This window comes from Caenorhabditis elegans, chromosome V (genome assembly GCF_000002985.6).
Source record: "Caenorhabditis elegans chromosome V".
Taxonomy (NCBI): domain Eukaryota; kingdom Metazoa; phylum Nematoda; class Chromadorea; order Rhabditida; family Rhabditidae; genus Caenorhabditis; species Caenorhabditis elegans.
The window spans coordinates 15,853,255-15,880,760 of NC_003283.11; the positions used below are offsets into that span (position 1 = coordinate 15,853,255).

Genomic DNA, 27,506 nt, shown 5'->3' on the forward strand with positions numbered 1-27,506 from the left:
TTGTAACAAAAACTAATCCTATTTTGTTGATGGTGTCCCCATTCCCCCTTCATCCACTGTTCGTGACTTAGGTCTCATCACTGATTGCAAACTTAAGTTTGATCCCCACATTGCTAAAGTTAGCTGCCTAGCCATGCTCAGGGCAAAACAAATTCTCAAGGCATTCTCCTCCAATACACCTAAGTTTTATGCCCACCTCTTTAAGACTTACGTGGCACCTATTCTCAATTACTGCTCTGAAATCTACGCCCCTCCACCTAAATCTTTGCTTTCAGCAAAACTTGAGCAACCACTAAGGCACTTTACCAAGCGCGTTCTGCAAAGATGCAATACCAAATTCTCCTGTTATGATAATCGACTCAGTATTATGGAGCTCCACTCCACCAGACACGATAGAATTAAAGCTCAATTAAAATTACTCTATAGACTTCTAACAGGTACTGCTCATTTTTCTAACCTCAATCAATTTGTCACATTTTCTAGTTCAAATAGACATCCAATGATTTTAGTTAGGAAGGACAAATGCTCCACGCATTTCTTTTCTCTTATCATCCCAGTCTGGAACAATTTGTTCAAAAACGTTAAGGTTTTTATGTCCCCATATCAGTTCTGTGAATTTATTGATCTCAACATCGCCCGGTTATAACTACACTTTTTCCTCCATTCTCGTCCTTCTCCCCGTTTCACCTGTTCCCTATTATCTTTTTTTTTTGTATCTTTTACTCGAGTTGAACTCTTTTAGGGTTCGTCTCGTTTTATTTGTTTATTTCTCTTCTTTTAGTTAAATAAACTCAAATTCAAAAAATTGAATTTTGAATGTTAAATAAAACGGTAAAACGAGACTAACCCAGAAAGAGTACGTCTCGAGTTTGGGATGGGAAGGGAGAGAGAGAGGGTAATGTGGTAGATGAGACCAAATAAAAGTCAGAGAGAACCAGCGGATAAAAATTAATACCGGGGAATATTGAGATCGAGAAAATTGGAAAACTGATAGGGAGAGAAATACCGGAATATTTTTGACAAGATTGTTCCAAATAGGAATGGATTTGGCAAAGAAATGAGAGGTGCATGTGTCTTTCCTAACCAGAATCATGGGCCTCCTATTGGAATTAGAGAACTTTACAAACTGAGTTAATTTGGAGAAATGTGAAGAACCGGTAAGAAGTCTATATAATAGTTTCATTTGAGCTTTAATTCTAGTGTGTCTGTTGGAGTAAAGATCCATGATGCACAGTCTGTTTTCGTAAGAGGTGAATTTAATATTGCACCTTTGCAGGACGCGTTTGGTGAAGGTCCTAAGTGGTTTTTCAAGTATGGCTGAGAGTGAGGAGTTTGAGGAAGGGGAGTAGATCTCAGAGCAATAGTTAATGATGGGGGCAACGTAGGTGTTAAATAAGTGGCTATAAAACTTGTGGGAGTTAGAAGAGAACGCTTTGAGAATTTGAGATAATTAGGAACGCCAAATTATTTGAACCTAAAATCGACCAACATTTCTAAATGGTAACAGAATCCGCATCGGCACCAGCTACACACGCATCGTCGACTGTCTGGGTTTGTGAGGTACAAATTGGTGACAATGCAGCTGAAGTCGGTGCCGATGTGAAATCAATCAGCTGAGAAGTTTCAAATGAGTATAACTCTGAAATTAGAAATTGTGTGTTATGTACCTTTCGAATTAGAGTAAAGAATTTCATTGGCTTCTGACATGAGTCAAAAAAAGAAAAAAAAGTAAAGAATTTTGTGCAACTCAAAATAACTCAACTAGAAAGTCTCCAGATAGATTGGCTGTTACTGGCTGACTGAAATGATTCCAGGTGTAACATTTCGAATAATGATTTTCTGTAAGGCGTGTGAACCATTAACATTGTTAAAGTTGATAGAACTCCATGTAGTGAGAAAATAAGGAATGCCAGATTATTTCCACCTAAAATCACCCAAAGTTTTCTAATGCTGCAAATTTTGAATATAATTACCTTGATTATAATAACCTAAAACAATTGAAAGAACAATGTAAATAACTGGAAATGCAATGATAACGATTGGAATGGCCAATTGTAAGCTAATGGCAACAAAATACTGTTTTTGTAGACGCTGTGTATTTCTAGAGATGGGCGTGTATTTAAGCAATTCACGGAAGATCAGCGCAATTTGCACAAACATTTGGGAGATAACAATGCTCAACATGGATACCATACAAATAACAATGAAGGTTCCAGTACTATCTAGTAAAAAGAACTTGGAATGATTGAAATTATCAGTTGGAATACACCAATTTTTCTGAAACAGAATTGTTTTCTAAAGCATGACTTCCTTTTTTTAATCTATAAACCACACATTTTGAGCAATCATTTTGGCGTCTTTTTGATCAGGGAGATTCACAAATGCAGGAGCAGGGAACGTTGCTGCCAAAAAATATAGCGCTGTTACATACAGAAGTCGGTGCCATTTTCTCGTTTTGCTGAATTTATGGCCGTGAACCAATCGGTACCGACGGTCTTCAAGAAATATCAAAATTGTGGCAATTAGAACTGTAAAAAATGTTTCAAGGGTCGACAACGGGACGGTTGCACAAACCTCCAATTATCGAAATACCGGCATAAGTTTGTACGGAAACTGGAACTCCAAAAAATGAAAGTAATCCAAGCGGGAGGCCTCCACAGACAGGTAAATATAACACTGGTATAGTTAAACAGCTAAAGTAGATATCGACGAAAGCTCCAACAAAGTGTAACAGTAACATTCCAGCCTTCACAGATTCCAATTTTTTTGGAGTTTTTGAAATTATAATATATGCCCCGAAAGAATTGGTTAAAACTTCAATAATGGTAAGAACATGGGAACTTCTTGAATAAACCTCGGTCGGAAGCAATGAAGCTTAGGCTTGTGGAGCACATGAGTTTTGGTGTGTAATGCAAAATATGTGAAAGTCAAAAGATTATAAAGAGAAATACGAACAGGTGAAAATCAATACTATCCTTTTCTCTTAGATTTTTGTTAGATGTCAGTTTTTGTTTGATTTTTGTTTGATCTTTCTTAGATCTTTGATAAATCAGAAAATCTCACAAGCATGTTGCAACGTAATGCAGGACAGCTAGACAAATGCGAGAGAGGCGATGAGAGAGGAATCTGAGAAGCACCCACAATAGTTGAAAACGTCGATATTTTTAGGTGCACCTTTGGTACGGTTAACTTACGATGGGCATATAATCTCTCAATGAACTCAATGGAATCATCAAAATCGAGCTTTCTTCCACAAAAATGGACTATTTAATCAGTAAGTTTTGAACCCCTACACGTTGATCGAAAACTAGTTTTGCAGTCTTGTTGGACCTGATTACTTTGTCATGGTTATTTTTGTCGAAGGTATAATTTTTTCAAAAGTGTACAGCATACAAAAATTGCTTTTAGAGTTTCTAATAGTATATCACACCACCCATGTAATACGGTAACTGAAAAATTAGCCTTTTATAAACTCAACAATGAATTTAATCCTGTATCATTTTATAAGATTCCAGGCGTAGATACGCTTTTATTTTGTTTAATTCAAAAAAAAATCATAAAGTAATTAAAATCTTAAAATCTATTACTTGTCCTTGTTGAAAACTTCCAAATCAAACGAGCACTGCCATCTGACTGAATGGAATCCAGATGAAGCATCTCGATAATTGATTTTCTATACGGTGTGTGCACCATGAGCATTGTTATGGTAGACAGTACTCCGTGTATGGCAATTAATATAAATGTGAGATTATTTGCGCCTGAACTTTCAAGAATATTCTCTACACCGCTGAAGTTTATTACATACCTTGGTTATAATAATTGAAGTAAACCGAGAAACCGAAATAAAACGCTGGAAAAGCTAGGATAACGATTGGAATAATTACTTGTAAGCTCATCGCAATGAAAAACTGATGTTGTAGTCTCTGTGTATTTCTAGAAACGGGTTCGTGTTTGAGCAATTGACGGAAGATCAGTCCGAATTGCAATGACATTTGAAAAAGGAGAACACTCAGGGAACACAGAATGCAAATCATTGTTTTGAGCCCAGTAAGATCAACTAAAAAGAACTGGGGATTGTTGAAAACTTCGCTCGGAACACAATGATTACTCTGAAACAAAAAAATGTGAATACGATTTATCATTTTGCAAAAATACGGGATTCCGATTAGCCTTCATTGAGTACAGTGATTTTTTTTTGCCTGCCGTTTGTCTTTTTATATTCTACCTGCATGCACAGCAATTTCATGTTTTTTAGTGTAATTGTATCCATTTATCAACCCTTTTTCAAAAATCCAACTGACGTACATTTTGTGACACAAGTTTTCCATCCTCTTGGTTCGGAAGAGACAAATATATGGGAACGGGAAATGTTAAAGCCAAAGCATATGCTGTCGCAAATAATAAACGATACAACTTCCTCATTGTGCTATATTTTTGACCGTTAATCAAACGATATCGTCGGTCTTCTAGGAATATGACAATTGTTGCAATCATAACTGTAAAAATTTATATTTTCAATTGTATTTCATAGAGCTTAGTGTTATTATGACCGAAATTATTCTTACTAGATAATTTTATGTGTTTCAACTTATAGTTAAGCTTTGATTGATGGTTTGTTGTAACTGCTCTTAAAAGTTAGGTTGAAATTTTTGACTTTAGACCACAATATTCCGACATGTAAAGCTGTGAAAAAAATAATTCAAATATGTATCAGTTTTTGCTGTTTTCAATTGATAAATTTTTGCTTGTAAAATTTTCTGCATATCGAAGTAAGCATGGGAAAACACTCAGTCTAGTGATTAAAAAACAGACCTTCTAGTAAACAAACGCCCATATAAACTTGCGCCAAACTAGGAACCCCGAATCGTTTAAGAATACCGAGTGTATAGCCAGCACAAACTGGTACCAGCGCGACTGGCATATATAAAAGACTAAAGTACAAATCGACAATCGCTCCAACAAAATGTAAAAATAACATGCCAGCCTTCACGGATTCAAACATTTTTGGAGTTTTTGAAATTATAATGTATGCTCCGAAGGAATGTGTTACTATTTCAATCATAGTAAGACTGTGTAGAAGTTTTGAATAAACTTCGTCGGAAGCGAAGAAGCTAAGGCTAGTCGAGCACATGAGTGGTTGAAAATTAATGAGAAATATTGAGAAGTTACACGAATTTAAAGGAAAAGAAGAACAGGTGAAATTTGATTTTGTCAGTCGGAAAATCCACCGGCTCTTTGTTTGATATCAGATTATATTGAGAAAATTCAAAAACAATCATCTGATTTTTTACAAAAAAACAGGTAACCTTGTGCTATCAGTAACAGTTCTATGGTTTTATTTTCTGCAGGTCTTTACTAAAGTGACTTATTATATTGCTACTTTTTTCAGTTTTTGGAGCAGGTGGTATCGTACACTTACGCTTGGATTTGTATGACGTAAAACGTTCATATTTTGGAGAGTGGTTTCTTAAGAGTGGAGTACCGAACTTGTTTCTTTTTTTGCAAAAGACTAATTGCACTAAAAACTAGCATAATTTCAAAACCAAATAAAGTGCTAAGACTTTAAAAAATTTGAAATTATTTTCATTTTATCAAGAATTCGAAAAGTGTTGTATGTAAAACGTCCAGTCCAGTGAAATTTTGAAATAACGAACCTTCAAGTGAACAAACGCCCATGTAAACTTGCGCCGAACTAGGAACCCCGAAAAGTTTAAGAATACCTAGCGGATAGCCAGCACAAACTGGAACCAGTATTACTGGCATAGTTAAAAGACTGAAATAAACATCCACAATTGCTCCAACTATATGTAGAATTAACATGCCAGCCTTCACGGATTCAACCTTTTTTGGAGTTTTTGAAATTATTATGTATGCTCCGAAGGAATGAGTTACAACTTCAATCATAGTAAGAGTGTGTAGAAGTTTTGAATAAAGTTCGTCTGAAGCAAGGAAGTTAAGATTTGTAGAGCACATAATCCGTGGAAATTAATGAACAATTCATGGAAATTACAAGCTTTTGAAAAATAAAAGCAGATGAACTTTTGGCGGGAAACTTCCCTATAGATTTTGTGTTATAGAAACATAAATCAAGCAGCAGGGGAACGACTATTGTATCTCGGAACTTCGAGAATTTATTAAATACTTCTGGTATGAAGAAGTATCGATTAATTCCAGTCAAAAGCGAAGAAGCTTAGTCTTGTCGAGCACACGAGTGGTGGGAAGTTAATGAATAATGAGAAATATTGAGAAGTTGCAGGTATTCCAAAGAAAAAAAGAGCAGGTGGGACTTGAAGTTTTCTCAATTCCACCGGATTTTTGTTCGTATGCCCCCGTTTGTGTGATTTTGACAATGCAGCGGCATATTTCGGCCAACTTCCTAGTTTGCAGATTTGGCATCACAGTTTTAAGCGGCATGATTTAGTAGCAGGAAAATAGAGATTGATGGAAAAATACAGATTTTTTATTCTTGTCTCAAAGAGGGATGTATGTATGTTAGTGTCGGCCAAAATAATATGCGTGCCATTTTTTGTGATTCTTCAAAAGTTTCAAATGAGTATTACTCAAAAAAAACTTTCGGTTACTTATGGTGCAATCACCTTTTAAAATAGAGTAAAATGCAAAATGTTTTATTGGCTTCTAGAAGGAGTCGTTTACTTTAAAAACGAAAAAAACACGTATTGTGGAGTATTGTGCAATTCACAAAACTCAATAAGAGAGTCTCCAGATAGATTGGCTGTTGTGCGCTGACTGAAATGAATCCAGGTGTAACATTTCAAAAATTGATTTCCTAAAAGGTCTGTGAACCATCAGCATTGTTACAGTTGATAGGATTCCGTGTAATGAGATAATTAAGAACGCCTAATTATTTGCGCCTAAAATCGAGCAACATTTTTAAATGCTGTCAGAATTTGTTTAGGCGTACCTTGATTATGATATCCTAAATATACTGAGAGCACAAGATGTGCAGCCGGAAAAGCAATGATAACAAACGGGAGGACAAATTGCAAGCTTATGGCAACGAAATACTGCTTTTGTAGACGTTGTGTATTGATAGAGATGGGTCTGTGTTGAGAGAATTTAGGATGCTTAAAACATCAGTTGGAATACACTGATTTTTCTGAAACATAATTGTTTTCTAAAGCATGACTTCTTTTTTTAATCTATGAACCGTACATTTTGAGCAGTCAGTTTTCCGGATTCTTGATCAGGTACATTCACAAATGCAGGAACAGGAAAAGTTGCTGCCAAAAAATATTGCGCTGTTACATACAAAAGTTGGTGCCATTTTCTCGTTGCACTGTATTTATGACCGCGAATTAGTCGGTACCGACGGTCTTCAATAAATATTAAAATTGTTGTAATTAGCACTGTAAAAATGTTTCAAGGGTCGACAACGGGACGGTTGTTCTAACCTCCAAGTATCGAAATACCGACATAAGTTTGCACTGAAACTGGAACGCCAAAAAATGAAAGTAATCCAAGCGGGTAGCCTCCAACGACAGGTAAACTCAAGACTGGAATGATTAATAAACTGAAATAGATATCGACGAAAGCTCCAACAAAGTGTAACAGTAACATTCCAGCCTTCACGGATTCCAACTTTTTCGGAGTTTTCGAAATTATAATATATGCCCCGAAAGAATGAGTTAAAACTTCAATAATGGTGAGAACATGGGAAATTTTTGAATAAACTTCGTCAGAAGCAAAGAAGCTAAAACTGGTTGAGCACATGTGTTTTGTTAAGTAATGAAAAATATGTGGAAGCCATCATACTATATGGTAAAATACGAACAGGTGCAATTTGATACCAACATTTTCTCTTAGTTTATTGTGATGTCAGGCTACATATATAGGTTTTTGTTAACTATTATTTGTGATACTGTGCCATACAAAATGTGCTATGTAACACAGACCCAGTGCCTAGCTCTTTTACAACTTCTTGTTCCCTTCCTATTATCCTTATAAGTTAAAAACATTATTATCAATAATTGTGATGACATAATACACTATTTTATAAACAAAAATGATACGTCTACTGTAGATGAAGATGAAATTCAGGCATGCAAGAAAATCGCCCAATTTGGGACTGTTTAAAATTCCCAATTTACAGGCAAACTTTTTTTGAACCAAACGTGCTCTTATTATTTTCTTTGCAACATGGAAGGGGAAATTAAATTTCAGTCTAACTACAAAAAAACTAATTCGCTTGTGTAGAATAAATTTGCATTTGAACGGCGGTTGCCTCTGGTTGAGTTCTTGATGACTTGAATATCCGGCAACAGGGACAATAAAATTTCAGGCAAGTAACATCGGATTTGAACAATTTGAGAAATGAGCTCATATTCCGCTTGTTGCACAAAATATATGACAGTTGTATAACAAATATTGAGACATACATGTCTCTTGTAGTTGATATTGCTTTCATCTAAACATTTGACGGGGTTTGGAATTATTGCTACAAAAACTAATGACAGGACTTACCGTATGATATTCCGACGAAAGTTTAAAGAAAATGCATATTCCAAATATCTGCAATCAATAAATTAAAATTCTTCATCAAGTTTGCACGACTCACAATTTTTTCCACAACTATCAGCAGGCACTGGCACATAATAAATTTTTGAGGTTTGTTTTGTTGAGCAGATGTCAAATGCGTTAACTTCCGAATGCTGATTATAATTGGAACGTACAGACTATTAGATAAAATTAGGAAAATATGCTCGCCAAAAAAGAAATACTGAAAAGTGCTTTTTGATTGTTTGGGGGGGGGGGGGGGGAAGAATCAAATTTGCTCATTAAAAAATTTGGCGGGAAGTTCAATTTTTTTTTAATTTGTAAGAAAAAAATGTGACTTTCTCTGAAAAAAATTTCTCCAACTCAAACATACCATATCAATTTGATAGTTCAGATGTTTTAAATTAGAAATATGTGCAAAATACACTAGAAGTAAAGGCTCTGCTAAAAAATATAGATATTCAATAAAAATTATCCATTGGAGAGTAGTCGGCGTAATCTTCACATATTTCTCCGAAGATGGATAGAAATATAGAGTGAATCTTTGAATGGCCAGGATTCCCATAAAACTTTGATTAACCCGATTTGTTAGTGTCAAAATCCATCCAGTGGGCGGGTACATTATTAGAATCACTACTTGGATCCAATAGGTTTCAAAATAGGCAATTGCAGGAAATATAGTTAACTGGAAAAGCTGTAGAGCATACATTCTTTTGACGGTTACAACAAAATAATAGATAATATGATAAACTGCTGTTTCTTTCTCTTTTTCTTTGTTCAAATGAAACACTGCCAGGAAAAATGGGAAGATGGATAGATAACAAAACCAGAGGAAAATAAGTGGAATACCTTTGCCAATATCTTTGAGATCCTCAAAATGATCAGTTTCATTTGTGGGGCCAGAAAATACATTGGATATATTGAAGTCCATAGCGAATTGGCCGACGAAACAAAGCTTCAGGCACAAGTTTGTGTACTGAAAACGGACGTAATGTCACCGTTTTTTCACCTGTTTCTGTTTCACAAATAATCTTTCCTCCGTTGCCTTCTTTGAAACATACTCTAGATTTCCAAAACAAAAAGTATGGAGAATTTGAAGAAAAAAAAATTAACATTGATCGATATTTGGTCAAAATTCATCCAAAAATTGTCATATACACTGTGCCGAACATAATTATCGCTTAGCGATTTTTCCAACGCCGGAGAGACAGACATCCGCAGCGACTGGGTCCTTTGTTGTAAGGCGCCGGCGAGATTTTCAATTAGTTTTTTCAACTCGTTTATATTTAGATATTCCGAAGTTCTCCGATTCTTTATCATGAAAATGCGATTACTTTGAGATTTTACACGGTCTGGAATTTTCTAATTTTACAGCAGAGCCGTCGTGTTACATACAATTAGAGCTGGACAATTTTTTGTCTCGGGCAATTGATTTGTTCACTTAACTCTATGATAAACTGACAAAGCCGGAAATGCGGCACAATATTGATAATATTTGTTGTTGTCAAACCTACTTAATTCAATTACCACATATAGCAATAGAATTTCGTTCCGTTTTGTTTTTCACCATAACATGTTGCTCGACTCAATCAGCTCTCCCAGTGCTTATTCTTCAATATTGTACACAATTTTTGGAATTTCACTCCCAATTCACTTATTTGGAGCGTACTGTGTTTTATATAAAACCCCAGTTCTCATGAAATCGGTAAAATTGGCACTGTTCAATCTAAACTTTTGGGCAGCCACCTTAGATTTCTCAATTACTCTATTCATGCAACCGTATTACTGTACTCCGGCCAATGCTGGGCTCTCACTTGGTCTCTGGAGTTGGACAAGTGTTCCCACAATCGTTCCTGCTTTAGTGACCATGTTGACATTCCGACGTGAGTGTGAACAAAGCTGATATAAAATTACAGTCCTCTCAAAATAAATTTGATATTTCAGTCGTCCCAGTCTCAATAATCGCAATGTTTGAGAATCGATATTTCGTCTTGTTCGTCCGAAAAGGTGCCTGGCGCTATGTCCGATATCCATTTCTCATTGCAAATCACATTCTTGCAATTGCCTACTGCATTTCAGTTTACTTCGACATTCCAGTGGATCAAGAGTATTCAAGACGTCTGGTGTTTCAAAAATTTCCCCAAGCTTGCGAATTGGTCGCATCCAAATCTATAATATTCGTGGTGTATATTGGCGAAGACTATTGGGTGAACATACGAGAGCCATCTCTGAATTTGATGGTTATGATAGAAGTTTTATTTTTTGCTGTACTGCTAAGAGTCAAAATGAAGCAGGCTGTTAAAATCATCCAATCGTCAGTTTCTCGTGATACTCTAGAAAAGCAGAAGAAATTCATAAGAGCCTTGAACCTACAGGTATTCATTTTTCTAACTTTCCCATATACCCAACAATTCCCAAAAACCTTCCAGATCGCTATTCCAATGCTTATAATCTTCCTCCCAGCAACTTTTGCGGCATTTTTGGGCGCTCAAAGTTCTATTCAACAAGGTTTGGATAACCTGCTCACCATTATCACTTCATTTCACGGAGTATCTGCTACGATTTTGATGATTTATCTACAGAAACCCTACCGAGACGCGTTTTTCGTAGTGTTTTGTAATCGGAAAAAGCCGATGGAACTTAAAGGGTCCGGATATTTTCACCTTCAAAGCTATCTTGACGTTATGTAATGAAAGTAATATCAAATGAAAAGTGATCAACTAAAAAGACCTGTAACAACAAAATGAAAGTCAATCAAACTATTGTGATCTTTATAAATACATATTATATTTGTTACGCATATGGTTTCGTAATAAAGCATTTCCTTATTAACGATTTGACACGGAAATATTACTCGGTAATTCGGCGCCACTCCTCAATCAACTTAAGCCACTTTCTGACTGCCATTCACAAACGTGGCAAAAGTTGGTCAAAGTCGGCTAAAGTTGGTTGAATTGGGCAGCGTTTTTACGCTTTAAACATCAGGAAAAGTGGCCAAAGTTGGTTTAAAAGTGGCGCCGAATTGCCGAGTAGCCAATTTCTATTCAATTTCTAATTTTGATGCGATATGCAAGCGCGCCCCGCCTCACACTTTTGAATTTCATGTGCAAACACGTGGTGTCAGAGTGTCCCATACGAGAATTGCGGGAATTTAGATGCAGACTTTTCAACTATTTTCGCATGATTAAGAGATTGCTAATGCCACATTTTTTGGAAAGAAATTCCTGCATTTTTTGTAGATCAGACCGTTATTGGACAGCCGGACACCAAGTCTAATAAAAGTTTTTGCAATAGTATTGGTCAATAATAATACATTTCAGTTGTCCCAATCTCCATAATTTCAATGTTTGAAAATCGTTACTTCGTATTATTTGTGAACAAAAGTTTTTAGAGATATTTGCGATACCCATTTCTAATAGCAAACTATTCACTTGTACTCACCTATTGTTTCCTCGTCTATTCAGAAATTCCGAATCAAGATATTGCGAGAAAAAAGATTTTTGAAAATTATCCTCGATTCTATAAATTTGGTCTTCCAGAATCGTCTTTTTTTGTTATTAAGGACAATGAAAGCTCTTGGCAAAAATTACGACGGAGCGCAGTAATGAGTTTTATTTTGTTAGAGATTATAACTCTTGGAGTTTGTTAACAGTGAGACTCAACAAATCTAGGAAGAAAATTGGGTCTTCAACATCCAACAAAACACTTCAAATGCAAAAAAAGTTTATAAAGGCATTAAACTTGCAGGTAGCCAAAGTTCACTTTTTTTGACCCCAACTTCCAAAGATTCCCAGATTGCTATCCCGGTTATTGTCATTTTCCTTCCACTTATTATTGGCATTACACTTGGAGCATTGTCTATTGAAAGCACGCAAGCTGTCAGTAACTTGCTCAATTTTAGTCTTGCTCTCCATGGAGTTCTGTCGACGATCCTCATGCTTTATCTACAGAAACCTTATCGAGAAGCGTTTCTGACACTTTTTTGTGGACTAACACCTGCGAAACCCAAAATTTTCACTGCTGCTGGAAACGTTAGCATGACATAAAAACTTGAGAGAATTAAAAATTGTTATAAATATATTAAAATTTCTATTTTACTTTGCCGAAATTTTCGCACCACACTACTTGGTATACCGCAGAAATGTGAAAAATCGGCGAATGGGGCCGAATGAAAATAATTCATGTTTTATTCGTTATTCGTCATGATCTCTGCCATAAAAAAAATAATTTCAAAATCAGAAATAACCAACTTCCGACTCTAGACAACCCAAGTGCTATTAATATAAGACAAACAATTAATATAGTAAAGTAAACTGGGTTATCAAAATGTATTTCCGTCTAACAAAAAACAAACCTATTCCATTTCCTTCATGGTATCCTCTATCATCAAGTTTATTGGCTCACCACGCGGCTATTCGACGATTTTCTATGTAATCTCTGGAATCTCATTCCCGATTCATTTGTTCGGCTCATATTGTATCTTGTTCCAAACCAGTGCTACAATGAAATCAGTGAAATGGACACTGTTCAACTTGCATTTTTGGTCAGCCGCTTTAGACTTGTCAATTAGTTTTTTGGCTCAGCCATTTTTCTGTACACCGACCATGGCTGCTTTCCCACTTGGCGTTCTGAGTTTAATTGGCGTGCCTAATGATCTTCTGATGTTGTCAATATATACCATTTTCATGCGTGAGTTCGGATTTCAGAACGCTTGTGAAAGCTCGACCCATTATTTAAGGCCAGAAACCGGTTCTGGGGTGTAAGCCTCTAGCCGGTGCCACGTAGTATTGGTTGTTAAGAATGAAACATGTAAAAAATATTTCAGTTGTCCCAGTATCCATCATCTCAATGTTCGAAAATCGCTACTTCGTATTATTTGTCAACCGCGGCTGCTGGCGATACTTCCGATACCCCTTCCTTGTTGCAAATTATATAATTGTCATCACTTACTGCTTCATCATATACTTAGAAATTCCTGATCAAGAGATTGCAATTAAAAAACTATTCAAAAAGTATCCTCGATTTTATAACTTTGAAATTCCTGTGTCATCATTTATCGTTATTAGTGATGAGGACAGATCCTGGCAAAAGTTACGACGAATATCAGTTATAAGCTTTATTCTGTTGGAGATAATAGTTTTTGGAATATTGTTACGAGTAAAATTGAAGCTATCAATGAAGAAAATTGCATCTTCTATATCCAGCAAGACACTTCAAATGCAAAAAAGATTTATCAAAGCATTGAATCTCCAGGTTAATTAGTTGATGAAAAACTTTTTTTTTCGAAATGTCATGACATTCCAGATTGCTATTCCACTGATTGTTATATTCGTTCCCATAATAGCTGGTATGATATTTAAAGCATTGTCAATTGTGAACCCTCAAGCCTTCAGTAACTTACTCAATTTTTACTTTTCTCTTCATGGAGTATTATCGACAATTCTCATGCTCTATCTACAGAACCCCTATCGTGAAGCGGTTTTGTCCATTTTTTGCTGCCGAAAACCAGTTGAATCAAAAATATTCACTACTGCAGGGAAATTTAGCAGGAAAAGCATGACATGAAATTTTTTTTTGATTTTTGATTTATTTAATTGCAAAAATGAACTTTGTTTTTTTTATTTAATGCACTGATTTTCTCTTTTTATAAAAATTTTCGAAAATTTATATCGGTGTACGGTAGTTCGCAAGCTACGCAAAGTGTTTGCGGTCCATGCGGTCTAGTTGCCGCGCAAAATATTTGTTTCAATTTCGAAAAATATTTCGAAACAATTTCATCAAATTTACTTTGCGTATTTTTGCTCAAATTTTAAAATATCTTTTCAAAATTCAAGTTTTAAAAAATCTGCGCTTATTTTTGATTCTCTCTGCGCAGTTAATCTCATTCACAACACTATTTCACTGCAAATTTCAGGTAATAAATTGAAATGTCCGCCGCACTACGCGAAAATGAGCTCATTATCAGAGCATGCGTACTCTACGAAGCTCTCGACGATAAACCAATCTTTGAGTCCTACAAGAACTTCTGCAGAAAAGTTGGAAAGGATGCTATGACACATTATGATTTCGATTTTTGGTTTTATCGATTTCGTGAAGGAAATCACGATTTGCATTATGATAGAAGGTAATATTCATTTCAAACGTTTGTTTAAAAATGTTAAAAATTAATTTTTTCAGTACTGATGTTAAATGAGAAATTTTTCAGATTAGCTCTAATGAAAGTTTCACGAAATTTTCGAGTCGTAACTCAGAGCTGCAAAGTTGTAATGAAACGGCTTTCGGTGCAGCAAGATGGATATGAGGAGTATTCGGAACTAGTTTTTGATACCCGCCACCAGATCAATTATTGGCCGGAAAATGGTGAATGTATGGTCGAATATGTCAATAGATTCGATGAATCGCACCAAAAGCCACCGAAATTTCTTGCTGGCGAAGATTACATGGAATTACACAGAAGAGATCTCGAATTGATCATGAAAAATCGTCGAGTTCAATTAAAGACTTTCCATTTCACAATTGCTGGTGTTAAAGAAGGTTTACATGAGAAATGTATAGAGGATCTCGAGAATATTCTGAAATCGGCGAAGAGTTTGACGGCAAACGCTGTAGAAACAATGCTGCTCTCTTACTCGGAGTTTGCTTCGCTATTATCAATCTTCCCTGCTGAACATTTGCAAAAAATTAATTATGATGGAGACACTGGACCTGATGAATTCGGATATAAGCATCTCGTTACAATGGATCAATGGAAAATGGCTAGGGAATTTAATCATTCAATTGGAGAATTGGATATTCCGTTCGAGAATTTTCTGAATTTCGATAGTTTTTGTGTTCAAATTTCGAGGTTCACCAGAAATGATGCCGTCAAACTTCGAAATGTGTGAGTATAGTTTATATACCACAATTATATGCACTTTTCCAGATGATTGAAAGATCCCCCAATTTCAAGAGCGCTCAGATCTTTGCGAAGGACATGGACGCTATCAGAGAGAATTCAATCTTTTTGCCCGACGATAGTGACAGTGACTCGGATGATGATCCAGTTTTTGGAGTATACAATATTCGTTATACGACATCTGATGAACGACTCTTCTATATCAGATTTTATCGCTCTAGTCTTTATATTAAAAAATCCGACTGGAACCCAAAGTATGACTTTACCGATTTCTAGTTCGTTTAATTTAATTTTTGTTGTTTTTCTAGTTATAATTTTTGTTGTTTTTCCTAGTTATAATTGTTGTTGTTTTCGAATTTTATTCAATAATATTTGTGAAAAGATTGTTCTCTAAACGAAAAAATGCGGGTACGGTAGTCTGGAAAGGACGTGAAGTGTTTGCGGACCGGGCCTTTAATTTGACGAGCAAAGTTTCTTACAGATTTTTTAAATTTTTATAAAACGTTTTTTACTTTGATGTTCCGTTAAAATTCAGTTCCAATTTCTTAAAATTAAGTCAATAGGAGCTAAATTTCGTTTTTCCTCCAAACCATGTAGTTATTTTTATTCAAAATCTTGATTTAGCAGTTTCCCGGCGATAAATTGAAATGTCCACCTCTCTACGCGAAAATCAGCTCATTATTCGAGCATGTATTCTCTACGAAGCTCTCGACAAGAAGCCGATTCAAGAATCGTACAAAAATTTCTGTAGAAAAGTGGGGAAAGACGTCATGACATTTTATGAATTCGATTTTTGGTATTGGAGATTTTACCACGGAAATCACGATTTGCATTATGATAGAAGGTATTATTTTTATTCAAAAAAATGATTATAACTGAAAAATAATGAATAAGAATTTCAGCTTCGACCCAGCTCCCTCTCCCATGTCGGACATGCCCATCAATGTGATTCAAAAAATTGTAGGCTACGTGGATTCCATCGACACGTAGGAATTTTTATTTATATAAAACTAGAATATCAAGCTAAAAAATTTCAGATTGGCCCTGATGAAGGTATCGCGAAAATTTCGAAAAATTGCACAGAAGAGCGATGTTAGAATTGAAGATCTTTCTGTGATGTATCAGGAAGATGAAGAATGTTGTGAAGTTGTCTCAAATTGGCGTCATAAAATCACTTACGCACGGGATAGTTACAGTTGTAGGATTACTTATCAAAATGGAGAAGACGAAAGAAAGGAAAAATTTGTCGGAGGAGAGAATTATGTAGAGTTGTGCAACAATGATCTCAAGTTATTGATGGAAAATCGAACGGTTCAATTGAAAACTTTTAGTTTCACAGTTTTTGAATCAGAAGAAGAAGGCAATGGATTCCGCGAGAATCGCATCAAGGATATCACGAAAATTCTAAACTCCACAAAGAGCTTGATGACAAAAACTATAAAATCGACGAATCTATCGTTTCCGGAATTCGCTTCTCTGCTTTCAATCTTCCCGGCTAAGAATCTGCAAAAAATAATTTTCGAAGCGGGATTTCAACCTACACATTTTGGATACAAGCAGCTCGTCAGAATGAATCAATGGAAGATGGCTAAGGAGTTTCATGGAGATTGATCACTTTTTGAATTTCGATAGTTTTGACGTCAAATTATTGAGATTCGGTTCAGGAGATGCAATTAAATTACGAGATGTAAGTAAGATTTTGAAAATAATTGTTAGAATTTTGTAAACTTTTTCGTTTTCAGATGATTGAAAATTCTCCCGATTTCAAGGAAGCTCGAATCGCTGCGAAGTATATGGATCACGATAGAGAGGACGGAACATTTTTGTTCGACGATGCATATGATGAAGATTCTGAATATGAAGACCGCGAAACTAGCTATACAACACATGACAAGAGAGTATTTCACGTCACCATTCGCGAAAATATGTTATTCATTAGTAAATCTGACTTGAAACCGGGTTTCAACTTTTAATGTTTAGTTTAATTTAATAAAAAGTGCATTACAGGATTATGTTTTTTTCTTAGAAATGAATGAGGGGATTTGATTTTTTGTTTCAGCTCAAGCTAAATAATTCATTAATTCTTCGAATTTGAACGCTTCTGAATTAAAATTTCAACGTTTTGTTGCTTTATTTTGTTATTTCAAACAAAAAAAGCAAGCCAACATTTTCGAAAATTTTATATCGGTGTACGGTAGTTTTCGAATTCTTCAGTTTGCGGACTGAACATTTAAGTTGACGAGCAAAATAGTTTATCGAATTTCGCAACTATTTCTTCCAATTTAAACAAAATTGTAATCAAAATCTAAAAAATGTTCTTTGTGTCTTGATTCTAAATATGTTATTAATTTGCATATCCTTAGTCATTACGAGACGCCAAAAATTCAGGCGTCATAAAAAGAAGACACATGTTTTTTCGGCTAGTGTTCTCGCCAAGAAAAATATTTCTAATGAACACTCACAAAACACACAATAATCATTTTGTTTTCTTTTCTCATAGAAGATAATGCTTAACCACAAGCATACAATTTTCGTCACAAGCACTAGTTTGTTAATCTGTTTTATTGCAAATTTCATTCTGATCTACATCAGTTTATTCCATAGCAAACAGATTCAAGGAACCTATAAAATAATGGTCGTGATGTTTTCAACGTTGGGATTCTTGTTCTCCGTTTCAGAATTTATCGCAAGGCCTTTTTCTCACAATTATAACAGAGCATTAATTTTATTTAGTATTAATGATTGGATTCCTTCAAACAACTTTCTAGAAATTGCGATTCCCATTTGGATGACATTTTATCTTCTGATAATTTCATTCATAGGAATTCAATTTGTATATCGGTACCTATGTCTCTTCCATTCTACAAAAATAAGGTATTTCGACGGATCTGGCAAAGTACTTTGGATTTCTTATTTAATGATTCCTGCGATATGCTACTGTGTCGCATTTTATCAACTTCTGAGACCAAATGATGATTCCGATGAGTACCTGAGGTAGGTATGTTGTGGTTTGAAAACGCCTTTAGGCCTACGTAGGCTTCCTTTTTTACCGATGGCTCACTAACTAAATATTAATAGATTAACTTTTCAGAAACATTATTCGAGAAAACTATGATCTTGAAATTTCTACAGTTGCCCGATACATCTTAATTCCTTATAGTGATACCAATACGCTACAATGGAAAACTCTATCCCTTTTCATAGCAGCAGGAACTATTATGATTATTCAATATTTTATTGTAATATTTTTCGGGGTCAAATTGCACCTGAGAATGAAGGAGAAGCTGAGGCAATTCTCTGCGTGCCAGGTGAAATTCCAATCGCAAATATTCAAAGCTCTCGTTACTCAAACCGTTGGTCCCACCTTATTCCTGGTTTTGCCATCTGCTCCGTTCTTTCTGGCAACTCTATTATCACCTTATATTGACATGGAGATTAACTGGCAAACTGGATGGCTATATTCTTTTATTGGACTCTATCCAATATTTGATAGTATCGCATTCATATTAATTGTTTCCGAGTACCGAAAATATGTTAGAAGTGAGAAAATAGCAACGGCAAAATTCTATGATAAAATAATTTAGGTAAATTATTCTGCAAGACTAACAAGTATCCTCGAGAGTTTGGCAGCAGGATTTCAATTCGCGCAGTTCAATTTATAAATACTGCAACTGTTTCAGAGACGTAATAAAATATTATACATAGGATGAAAAATTAATAAATTTTTAATTGCAATTCTAACGATGTTCATTGTTTTCACAGCCTTTGGTTTTTTTGGTGGCGCTGAATCATAATGAGATGCCAATTAAGACACGCATTGCAAAAATAAGACGTCATAAAAAACATCTTCACGACTTCAGCCACAACAATACCATATTTGTTGCTCTTTTTTTTCATACATAGTAGAAAATGTTCAACCACCAGCACACAATTTTTTTCACAAGCACAAGTTTGCTAATCTGTTCAATATCGAATTTCACTTTAATCTACATCAGTTTATTCCATAGCAAACAGATCCAAGGAGCCTATAGAAGAATGGTCGTGATGTTTTCAGCACTGGGATTTTTATTCTCACTTTCAGAATTTATCGCAAGACCCTTTGCTCACAATTACAACAGAGCATTAATTTTGTTTAGTATTAATGATTGGATTTCTTCGAAGAGCTTTCTAGAGATTGCTATTTCGGTTTGGATGACTTTTTATCTCCTGATAATCTCATTCATAGGAATTCAATTTTTATATCGCTACATATGTCTCTTTCATTCCGCAAAAGTCAGATATTTCGACGGTTTTGGGACAGTACTCTGGATTTCTTATTTATTGATACCAGCTGCAGGGTTTAATATTGCATTTTATCAGCTGCTAAAACCAACTGATACTTCTGATGATTATTTGAGGTAAACAACTTAAAATGAAGAGTACCTAAAAATTATCAAAAGTGGTTGCCTAGAATAGTATCGTTGTTCGATAAACCAAAAACTGTTGCATTTAATTTTTTTTTAATTTTCAGAAAAGTTATACGAGAAAACTATGATCTTGAAATTTCGGCAATTGCTCGATATACCTTGGCTCTTTATAGTGAAAGCAATGTTATACAATGGGAGATTCTTTCCCTTATTATAGCAGCAGGAATTGTTCTTTGTTTTCAATATTTCATTGTCATATTTTTCGGTGTCAAATTGCACTTCAAAATCAAAGAAAAACTGGGAACTTTCTCGCCGTGTCAGGTGAAAATTCAATCCCAAATATTTCGAGCACTTGTTGCTCAAACCGTTGGTCCGACATTATTTTTGGTTTTGCCATCTGCTCCTTTCTTTCTGACAACTCTATTGTCACCTTATATTGATATGGAGATCAACTGGAAAACTGGATGGCTGTATACTTTAATCGGAATTTATCCAATTTTTGATAGCATCGCATTTATATTGATAGTTTCCGAATACCGAAATTATGTCAGAAGTGAGTTAACAGTTAGGATGAAATTCAAAAAAAGAAGAATTTAGGTAAATTATTCTGCAAGACCAACAAGAGTCCTCGAGAATTTGGCAACAAGATTTCAATTCATCCAATTCGATGCATAAATACTGAAATTGTTTCAGACACGTAAAAATATATCCTAATCTTCATTTTATTCATGGCAGCAATAATAAAAGTGATTTATCTTTGAAATTGAAAGAAAATTTGCAAAAAAGCGCTCAGCAAATGGGTATGTTATCATCAAGAGTGTTATGCCCCGAAAGATGGTAAAGAGTTCATCGCGCACATCGAACCCGTGGCATGCCGGGCGTCGCCCGAAACTACACACCACTAGGCCACGCGTGCATAGCCAGAGAGTGAGGGAGCGGGGGTATATGAAACCGAGGCAGCCAGCAATGAGAGGAGACCCATTTCTCCGCTTTCTCAATTTTCAATAAAGCTTTAGCAGTACTAAATACATCATTTATTCATTTTCAGCCGTATTAATAAGTACAATTTTAAGTGAAATTTTGCATTTTAGCTTAATTTTAACAATAAGTACAACTAGAAAGAGTACAAAAGACTAGAACAAAACTAACAATCAAAAATGTCCGGTTCAGAAAAGTCGACCTTAAAAACTTCAAAAATTCTGGCCAACTCCATAGTCATACTTCTTTCCATGTGAATCTTTTTAACAGAATTAACAACGCTCATCAGGCGAACCAGGCGACCTGCATAATTCGATCGCATTTCTTCTTTCAGATAGTAGCTGTGAAGATTATTTGCCAGCTCATCACAAACTCGTTCACCGATTTCGACGACTTTTCCTTGCATTTTCTTACCTAAAAAGTTGAATTTAAATGTTGACGGCTCACTATTAGGCTTATATGTAGGTTTAGGCTTAGGCTTGAGCGTAGCCTTATGTTAAGTCTTTTTTTTTTTAATTTTGACAGCTTTTATCTTAGTCCTTGTTCGATCAAAAGTGCCAGGTAACCTTTTTGAAATATTTTCTTACCTGCAACTTGCCAGCTCATCTGAGTGAGCATGTACGCCGTTTCAATAGATGACGGTCTGAGTTCAAGCAACGGCTTTGCGACTTGATGATGCATTTTTGACATTGAATGCCGAAACATTCTGAAAATTAAATTGAAAGAAACTAACTAAAATTTATTGCTCACTCTTGTACAGTAGTGTTTGGCACATCCGTAATCTCCGAAAAATCTATTGTAAACTCTTTCGTGAGGATTTGGTCGTTTGAGATCGCGAATTTCTGAATAAAATTGATGATGATTTCAATTTTAATGTCAGCCGGAAATAATAAACAAAAAACAAAAAACGCACCCTGATCTCAACGACATCATTGCCAAACATTTTCACGGACATTTCGAATCGTTCGAATCGCCGCCACATGTTCCACATTGCTTTGAAATAGATATACTGAAAAGTGTTGTTATGCCGAATCAAAGACAGGAAAAAAAAAAACTAACTCTCTCTTCCAAACTTAGCAATCGAAAATCTGGATTCTGAACCAACCACTCTGCCACCACAATCATCTGTTTCTCGAAAATCGCGAACATTTGACGAACTGGAAGCTTGTCAAGTTTCTCCATTTTTTCCTCCGATCTCTGTAGATTTCTCCATTTTCTTAGAGCATAATCGGCAATTTCTAGAGTATTCATTTTCTTTGTCGCCGGATCGATTCCGCCCTTATCCTCGTTGAGTATGTTTTTGATTTTCGCGGAAAGTGTAGATATATCCATTATAGTTCGAGGTTTTCCGAAAAGTGAGCCGTCTGGGTACGCCATGGCTTTAAGATCCTGAAAGGAGAAAATGTGAGATTTTCTAGATGGGTACAAAACTCACATTGGCCGGAACAATCGGCCCATCATCTTTTCGTTTTCTGCTTGTTGGGATTGAATCTCGATTCCATTGGACATTTTCCGGTGTCATACCGAGCTCAACGCATTTGTTAAATCGACATAATCGGCATTGGTATCTGGAAACAAATTTTAGAGAAATTAATGCGTGAATTAATTTGAATTTCGCGGGTAAACGATTTTTTCTTTATGGTTTGATTGCATTTGTGATCCTTTCCTCATTTTTTGATAAATTTCTATATGTTTTTACATTAAACAAGATTTATAAAAAAGTTAATCGATTGAGCGAAAATTCAAATTTCAAAGAATTCTCAAGTGATTTTTTTTTCTAAAAAGCATACCTATCTGTACTGCTGACTGCACAATTATCTTCTCCACCTCGGCATTTGTATTTCTTTTGACGTTCCATAACAACTGTTCTTCTGAAAATTAGGAAACCAACTAATTGAATGAAAACTGAATACCGTATTTCTTCTATTAATATGGTTGCAATACTATTTTTCGATGACCTTCCCGCTTGCAATACTAATAGGGAGTGCAAGACTATTAGGGAGTGCAATACTAATTTTCGGAGGGTGTTCAAGGTGCAATACTAATAGGGAGTGCAAGTCTAATAGGGAGGCCATATTAATAGAAGAAATACGGTACTCTAATCTTATTTGAGTGTAATTAGACAAAATGCCTGCCGCTCCTGCTTTATTAGTTTTTGTTAAACTATGTAGTATTTTTTAAATGTCTATTTTTTTGAAAAAACTCCTCGCTCACCTGAAAAACGCCGCACATGCTCTACAGGCGAGCACTCCAAAATGAAGCCCGTGAGCACAGAGCCCGCATACTTTACATATTGCAGTGGACGCCGGCGATGTAGATGTTTCGGATGAGGTGTCCGATGTGGATGGTGTTGAGGACATTCTGCAAATCATTTTAACGTCAGTCTAGTCGTGTGAACTGCGTAAGTTCGCGTGGTGGATGGGGGAAAAGAAATGAAGAAAATGGAGAAAAAAAAATCAGATCATCTCAAATCACGACTCGAATCAATCAGTAGTTCACCGAATTGGATTCTCTTTTTGAAATACGAAAAATCGGCTACGTCACAGATGATCTACAGACGTCATAGGTCTTTTTATTTTTACCTGATGATAAGATAGAAAACATAGGACAGAAAAAAATATTTAGCTCGAGGAAGTTGACCTGAACACACCACATATATTAAATTCCACAGAAAAATATTTTAGAGCGGATTGTGCAAAACGTTTATTAAATTAAATATGTACATGTTGAGGTAAAAAAGTCTTCTAAAAAAAACAAAAAATATATGATTTCTTTCTGAGTATCCTATTAAAACTATGAGTACACTAACAAATAAAGAGATCCTTATCGGAAAGCCTAATCTTGAAGACATCAAACAACTCGGCGAGCTTCATCATCTCCTCACGCTCTCGTTCGATCTCTTTGACGTTGTTCACAATTTTCATGAGCTTTTGCAGGCGCCATGCGTAGTTTTGAACATTCTGATGCATGTAGTATTCGTGTAGGTTTTCAGAGATTTCTGCGAGAAATTTGTCACCGATGTCCGCTGAGTAGTTGTTGAGTTCGACGTCTGAAAATGTGATTTTATTGAAAATTTAGAAGTTGAATTTTGTTGGTCAAGTTTGGTGAGCAGGGAAATTTTCGAATTTCCCGCCAGCACTTTTCAAAAAAAAAAATTCGAATATTTGTCCAAGAAAGCTTGAAATTTTAAAATTGAAATTCCCACTTTAATTGAGAAAGGAACAATTTGAATTTCGCCCCAAAACAAAAACTCTGATTCAAATTTCTTGCAAACATTTGTTTTTTAAGTCAAAATGGAATTTATTGAAAACTTGTTTTTTGAAAATTGAAAATTAAAATTGAATTTCAGACCAAAATTATTGAAAAAAAATGGATTTCCGACAAAATGTTTCAAAGAAATTAACATCTAAACTTTCCATTAAAATATCTTCACAATGGAAAATGTGAGTTTCTCGCCAAATTTTTTTTATAATAATTAAAATTGAAATTCCCGCAAAAAATATTTTTAAAAAATTAAGGATGAAAATTACATCCACAATGTTAAATAATTTGAATTTGAATTTACCGCCAAAATTATTAAAACATTAGCGATCAAAATTCCTGCACATATGCAACAAAAAAAAATAAATGTTGCACTTTTGCCAAAATGTTTTGAAACTTTGAAATTTCAATCTTCAGCCAAAATATATTGATCTGTTCAGTGACAACTACTCGTTCAAAAATTTTTTAAATTTATTAATTTAAGCGTATACTCACCTAAACTATTCCATACCAGCTGACATAACATATATGTCATCTCAATTGTTGACGGAGTGAGCTCAGCCAATGGCTTTGCAACTTCTTTTTGCATTCTCCATAGCTGTCTCCCAAATAATCTGAAAATCAGCTTTCAAATCTACCTTGAGATTTTCAGAAGCTTACTGTGACATTTCCTCATTCGATCGATCAGTAATATTTGAATAATCAATATGCACCTTGTTGAGATTCGCCGCGTTATAATTTGTGCATACAATCACGTTCTCCTTATAAACTTTGTGACCAAATGTGTCAACTGATATCAGCCATTTCTCAAACTTCCTCCATCGAGCCCAGATTTTCTTGAAAATCATCATTTTCTCCTCAAGTGGAAGCATTCGGAAATGTTCAGAATGGAGGAGCCAATTGGCGATTCGTATTAAATCATTTTCCCATTTTTTATTGGGAATCTCTACGATAATATGCTTCTCGAACTTTAAATCTCCAAATTTCCTCTCGGATCTGTAATTCCAGAGGGCGAATTTCATGCGTTCCAGTGTGTTCATTTTGAAATAGTCATCGTTGATTAGAGGAGGCATGAACTGAAATAATTCAGCTCGACTTTTTCAATTCCAAACAGAAAAATTCAAATTATCCACTATGAAAAACCAAATTACTAAAGCAGGGGGCCGAACTTGCCCCCCCCCCCTTCGTATCCAGATTCAGAACGTCAGTCTTCCCTCTTATCCACTAGGCCATGAGGACACCGCGGGCCCCCGTTTCCTGAGGTGGCTTGCACTGGTGGCCTAGTGGATAAAACAGACTACTGTCGTGTTGAAAAGTGGTATATGTGGGTAAGTTCGCCCCCCCCCCCCCCGAATAGGGAATAGTTTGGTTTTCGATAGTGGAGATTTCGATTTGGCGAGTAAATTTAACTCAAGAAAAAAAAAACTTACCCCTGCTAACACCGTCTTCAGTCTGTTCAATGTCGGTGTCACGTCGATTAATATTTTTGGATTTTTCAGACTTTGATACAACGTCGAATGTTGAACAGGCTCCAGAGCCAAACTGAAAGATCCATCTGGAGTCATGTCATCGTCGAATGACTCGGAATTCCGATCCATTTGAACGTCTGAAAATTGAATTTTTTCGGGTGCATCCGGTCTAGGCTAAATTTGTTTTTAATATTTGATGTGGTAATTTTTTAACCGGTCAAAGGTTCTTTGAAACCTTTCGTTTGTGCCTTGTGCCCGAAAAATCAACCAAAAAAATCAGTGTAACATTTTAAAAATCTTCAAACTTTAAAAAAGTCAATGAGCCTCTACAGAAAAAGTGGCTCGAAAAATTCTAAGAAAAAATCACTTTTTCGCAAATAAAATATCATTAAAAACTCACTTTCTGGCGTCATTCCCAGTTCTTTGCACTTCTTCAATCGACAAGCTCTGCACTGATATCTAGAAAGTTTTTCCAATTCTTTTTCCAATTTTTACAACAAATCCGTACCTATCATTCCCACTGACATCACATTTTCCCACATTCCTCTGCCGACATTTATACTCCTTTTTGTGAACAAATGAACGTCTGAAATTATTTTTAAAATTTAAGATTTTTCCTAAATTCTAAGTACCTGAAGAACGCTGCACAAGCTCGGCATGATAGAACACCAAAGTGATTTCCACGCGATGGCATCGCACAGACTCGACATTTTGCTGCAATCGGAGGCGACGGAGGATCTGAAGTTGATGGAGAAGATGCGGAAGAGGAGGAGCAAGTGTCTGTGGACATGGTAGATCAGATTTCGAGCAAGTTGAGATAGAGAGGTAACTGGAAAAAAAACGATGAGATTGGAATATACATAAGTTGGAGAAAAATTCCTACCTGCATGCCCAGGAAGGCGAATTTTGCCCGCCTCGTAGGCACACAGGTAGGCAAAAAAAGTTTAAGAAAGGTGTTTAGAATTTAAAAATAAGTTGAGAAAATATATACAGATCAAGGGTAAAGTTTTGAAAAAAATTGCTTTTTTTTGTAAATTGGAAGCTTTGCGAACTGTAAAAGTGTAGCACGGATTAAAAAAGGATTTAAAAAATTACTTCAAAATTATAAAATATTTTCTTTTTTTTTGTTGAGAAAATTGCCCGAAAAATTTTTTGTCAGAAAATTTCTAATGGCAAAGATATGTTTCAGAATATTGTTTTTAACTATACAATTGAAAATTGTTTCTGTAAAAGTTCCAGAATATTCCAAAACTGGAAATATGTTTGTTCTTAAAAATATTGGGGAAAAACTAACTGCTATGACTAAAAAAAAGGGAGAAAAAATTTTAAATTTCAAAAATCTCAAATGAAATTCAATACCAAAAAGCTCAAATTTTTTAAAAGAAAATTCCGGAAAAGGAAAAAAAATCGTCAGTGTAGAACATAAACCACGAGCAGACACAACCACACACTGACAAAAAGATAAGAGATGGTGAAAGAGATTAGAGACGCAGGAGGTTCAACAAAGAATAAGACGAAGTATAATGAAAGAGATTGAAGTTCAAGATTTTACTGAATTTTTAAAATATTTTTTTTTTCGGGTAAAAAACAGAAATTAAAATATCAAAAGTTGATTTGCTAAATTTGTTAATTTTTGATTTTATTGGTAAAAATTTAAGAAAAATGACGAAAAGGGACAAGTAATTTCAATGAAAAAAACGAGAAAGTATCATTTTATTTTCGAAAAAATAAAAATCGAAAAATATACTTACTATTAGAATATATACTCAATTTTTTCGATTTTTCAATTTCTTTTTTGATATTCGGAAAATTTTTTTAAAAACCGGCTCATTTTTTCTACATTTAAAAAGCGGATTTCTTTGATAAGCAGAAGCTCCCCGCCACTTCTCCTCCTGTTTTTGCCAACTTCCATGGTAACATGTACTAACAATCGAAAAATGATGACAAAACAATTTTCTCTGCATCTCTGGGCTCTCTATTGCA

General features: G+C 35.2%; 9 protein-coding genes, 1 non-coding gene and 5 pseudogenes across 15 annotated transcripts; 7 read left to right on the forward strand and 8 right to left on the reverse strand.

Moving 5' to 3' along the window:
- Positions 1-1,757: 1,757 nt before the first annotated feature.
- On the reverse strand, positions 1,758-2,894 carry srh-153 (annotated as a pseudogene). Its single transcript has one exon. A coding segment is annotated over exon 1 (1,137 nt).
- A 605-nt stretch (positions 2,895-3,499) lies between these two features.
- On the reverse strand, positions 3,500-5,138 carry srh-148 (Serpentine Receptor, class H). The gene is made up of 4 exons (NM_074558.5): positions 4,813-5,138; positions 4,306-4,496; positions 3,806-4,109; positions 3,500-3,758 (listed from the first exon to the last, which is right to left on the reverse strand). The coding sequence occupies exons 1-4, from the start codon at positions 5,129-5,131 to the stop codon at positions 3,574-3,576; spliced, it is 999 nt and encodes a 332-aa protein (NP_506959.2). The 5' UTR covers positions 5,132-5,138; the 3' UTR covers positions 3,500-3,573.
- A 445-nt stretch (positions 5,139-5,583) lies between these two features.
- K08G2.14 lies at positions 5,584-5,973 on the reverse strand (annotated as a pseudogene). The gene has a single exon. A coding segment is annotated over exon 1 (390 nt).
- Positions 5,974-6,705: 732 nt separating this feature from the next.
- srh-151 lies at positions 6,706-7,731 on the reverse strand (annotated as a pseudogene). Its single transcript has 4 exons — positions 7,413-7,731; positions 7,174-7,367; positions 6,923-7,117; positions 6,706-6,872 (listed from the first exon to the last, which is right to left on the reverse strand). Coding segments are annotated over exons 1-4 (875 nt in total).
- Positions 7,732-8,197: 466 nt separating this feature from the next.
- On the reverse strand, positions 8,198-9,445 carry srz-12 (Serpentine Receptor, class Z; the record flags this gene model as incomplete). Its single annotated transcript, NM_074560.1, has 4 exons — positions 8,198-8,425; positions 8,482-8,529; positions 8,576-8,737; positions 8,888-9,445. The coding sequence occupies 4 exons, from the start codon at positions 9,443-9,445 to the stop codon at positions 8,198-8,200; spliced, it is 996 nt and encodes a 331-aa protein (NP_506961.1).
- A 642-nt stretch (positions 9,446-10,087) lies between these two features.
- On the forward strand, positions 10,088-11,204 carry srh-299 (Serpentine Receptor, class H; the record flags this gene model as incomplete). Its single annotated transcript, NM_001028870.1, has 3 exons — positions 10,088-10,397; positions 10,459-10,889; positions 10,944-11,204. 3 exons carry the CDS (start codon positions 10,088-10,090, stop codon positions 11,202-11,204), a joined length of 1,002 nt encoding a protein of 333 aa, NP_001024041.1.
- Positions 11,205-11,833: 629 nt separating this feature from the next.
- On the forward strand, positions 11,834-12,557 carry srh-294 (annotated as a pseudogene). Its single transcript has one exon. A coding segment is annotated over exon 1 (724 nt).
- A 327-nt stretch (positions 12,558-12,884) lies between these two features.
- On the forward strand, positions 12,885-14,079 carry srh-293 (Serpentine Receptor, class H; the record flags this gene model as incomplete). The annotated part of the gene is made up of 3 exons (NM_074561.2): positions 12,885-13,203; positions 13,340-13,767; positions 13,819-14,079. 3 exons carry the CDS (start codon positions 12,885-12,887, stop codon positions 14,077-14,079), a joined length of 1,008 nt encoding a protein of 335 aa, NP_506962.2.
- Positions 14,080-14,418: 339 nt separating this feature from the next.
- On the forward strand, positions 14,419-15,797 carry fbxa-197 (F-box domain-containing protein). Its single transcript, NM_074562.4, has 3 exons — positions 14,419-14,638; positions 14,720-15,392; positions 15,437-15,797. The coding sequence occupies exons 1-3, from the start codon at positions 14,442-14,444 to the stop codon at positions 15,683-15,685; spliced, it is 1,119 nt and encodes a 372-aa protein (NP_506963.1). The 5' UTR covers positions 14,419-14,441; the 3' UTR covers positions 15,686-15,797.
- A 259-nt stretch (positions 15,798-16,056) lies between these two features.
- Positions 16,057-17,382, forward strand: fbxa-198 (annotated as a pseudogene). The gene is made up of 4 exons: positions 16,057-16,253; positions 16,312-16,395; positions 16,447-17,096; positions 17,152-17,382. Coding segments are annotated over exons 1-4 (1,162 nt in total).
- Positions 17,383-17,401: 19 nt separating this feature from the next.
- Positions 17,402-19,144, forward strand: str-57 (Seven TM Receptor). The gene is made up of 3 exons (NM_074564.2): positions 17,402-18,403; positions 18,501-18,949; positions 18,994-19,144. Exons 1-3 carry the CDS (start codon positions 17,916-17,918, stop codon positions 19,095-19,097), a joined length of 1,041 nt encoding a protein of 346 aa, NP_506965.1. The 5' UTR covers positions 17,402-17,915; the 3' UTR covers positions 19,098-19,144.
- Positions 19,145-19,318: 174 nt separating this feature from the next.
- str-56 (Seven TM Receptor) lies at positions 19,319-20,516 on the forward strand (the record flags this gene model as incomplete). Its single annotated transcript, NM_074565.1, has 3 exons — positions 19,319-19,806; positions 19,920-20,368; positions 20,413-20,516. 3 exons carry the CDS (start codon positions 19,319-19,321, stop codon positions 20,514-20,516), a joined length of 1,041 nt encoding a protein of 346 aa, NP_506966.1.
- An 84-nt stretch (positions 20,517-20,600) lies between these two features.
- On the reverse strand, positions 20,601-20,672 carry T06C12.16. The gene has a single exon (NR_003481.1). It is a non-coding gene; the product is annotated as a small nucleolar RNA T06C12.16 (small nucleolar RNA).
- Positions 20,673-20,838: 166 nt separating this feature from the next.
- On the reverse strand, positions 20,839-23,154 carry nhr-102 (Nuclear Hormone Receptor family). The gene is made up of 8 exons (NM_074566.7): positions 23,008-23,154; positions 22,584-22,664; positions 22,229-22,361; positions 21,853-22,182; positions 21,707-21,802; positions 21,544-21,635; positions 21,381-21,499; positions 20,839-21,207 (listed from the first exon to the last, which is right to left on the reverse strand). Exons 1-8 carry the CDS (start codon positions 23,151-23,153, stop codon positions 20,960-20,962), a joined length of 1,245 nt encoding a protein of 414 aa, NP_506967.1. The 5' UTR covers position 23,154; the 3' UTR covers positions 20,839-20,959.
- Positions 23,155-23,477: 323 nt separating this feature from the next.
- nhr-84 (Nuclear Hormone Receptor family) lies at positions 23,478-26,354 on the reverse strand. The gene is made up of 7 exons (NM_074567.5): positions 26,156-26,354; positions 26,032-26,109; positions 25,924-25,982; positions 25,485-25,660; positions 24,715-25,130; positions 24,550-24,668; positions 23,478-23,842 (listed from the first exon to the last, which is right to left on the reverse strand). The coding sequence occupies exons 1-7, from the start codon at positions 26,311-26,313 to the stop codon at positions 23,598-23,600; spliced, it is 1,251 nt and encodes a 416-aa protein (NP_506968.1). The 5' UTR covers positions 26,314-26,354; the 3' UTR covers positions 23,478-23,597.
- Positions 26,355-27,506: the final 1,152 nt, after the last annotated feature.

Excerpts from the sequence above, each read along its gene's own strand:
- nhr-84 (NM_074567.5), bottom strand. The coding sequence starts at position 26,313 with ATGTCCACAGACACTTGCTCCTCCTCTTCCGCATCTTCTCCATCAACT. Across the intron at positions 25,131-25,484 it reads TGAAGACGGTGTTAGCAGGG|TTCATGCCTCCTCTAATCAA; the intron begins GTAAGTTTTTTT and ends GAATTATTTCAG. Across the intron at positions 23,843-24,549 it reads GCTGGTATGGAATAGTTTAG|ACGTCGAACTCAACAACTAC; the intron begins GTGAGTATACGC and ends TCACATTTTCAG.
- nhr-102 (NM_074566.7), bottom strand. The coding sequence starts at position 23,153 with ATGTCCTCAACACCATCCACATCGGACACCTCATCCGAAACATCTACA. Across the intron at positions 21,803-21,852 it reads TGCTAAGTTTGGAAGAGAGA|TATATCTATTTCAAAGCAAT; the intron begins GTTAGTTTTTTT and ends AACACTTTTCAG. Across the intron at positions 21,636-21,706 it reads ATGATGTCGTTGAGATCAGG|AAATTCGCGATCTCAAACGA; the intron begins GTGCGTTTTTTG and ends AATTTTATTCAG.
- fbxa-197 (NM_074562.4), top strand. The coding sequence starts at position 14,442 with ATGTCCGCCGCACTACGCGAAAATGAGCTCATTATCAGAGCATGCGTA. Across the intron at positions 14,639-14,719 it reads GATTTGCATTATGATAGAAG|ATTAGCTCTAATGAAAGTTT; the intron begins GTAATATTCATT and ends GAAATTTTTCAG. Across the intron at positions 15,393-15,436 it reads ATGCCGTCAAACTTCGAAAT|ATGATTGAAAGATCCCCCAA; the intron begins GTGTGAGTATAG and ends GCACTTTTCCAG.
- str-57 (NM_074564.2), top strand. The coding sequence starts at position 17,916 with ATGCTTAACCACAAGCATACAATTTTCGTCACAAGCACTAGTTTGTTA. Across the intron at positions 18,404-18,500 it reads GATTCCGATGAGTACCTGAG|AAACATTATTCGAGAAAACT; the intron begins GTAGGTATGTTG and ends TTAACTTTTCAG. Across the intron at positions 18,950-18,993 it reads GTACCGAAAATATGTTAGAA|GTAAATTATTCTGCAAGACT; the intron begins GTGAGAAAATAG and ends AAAATAATTTAG.
- srh-148 (NM_074558.5), bottom strand. The coding sequence starts at position 5,131 with ATGTGCTCGACTAGCCTTAGCTTCTTCGCTTCCGACGAAGTTTATTCA. Across the intron at positions 4,497-4,812 it reads GGGCGTTTGTTTACTAGAAG|TTATGATTGCAACAATTGTC; the intron begins GTCTGTTTTTTA and ends AAATTTTTACAG. Across the intron at positions 3,759-3,805 it reads CTTCAATTATTATAACCAAG|GCGCAAATAATCTCACATTT; the intron begins GTATGTAATAAA and ends TTGAAAGTTCAG.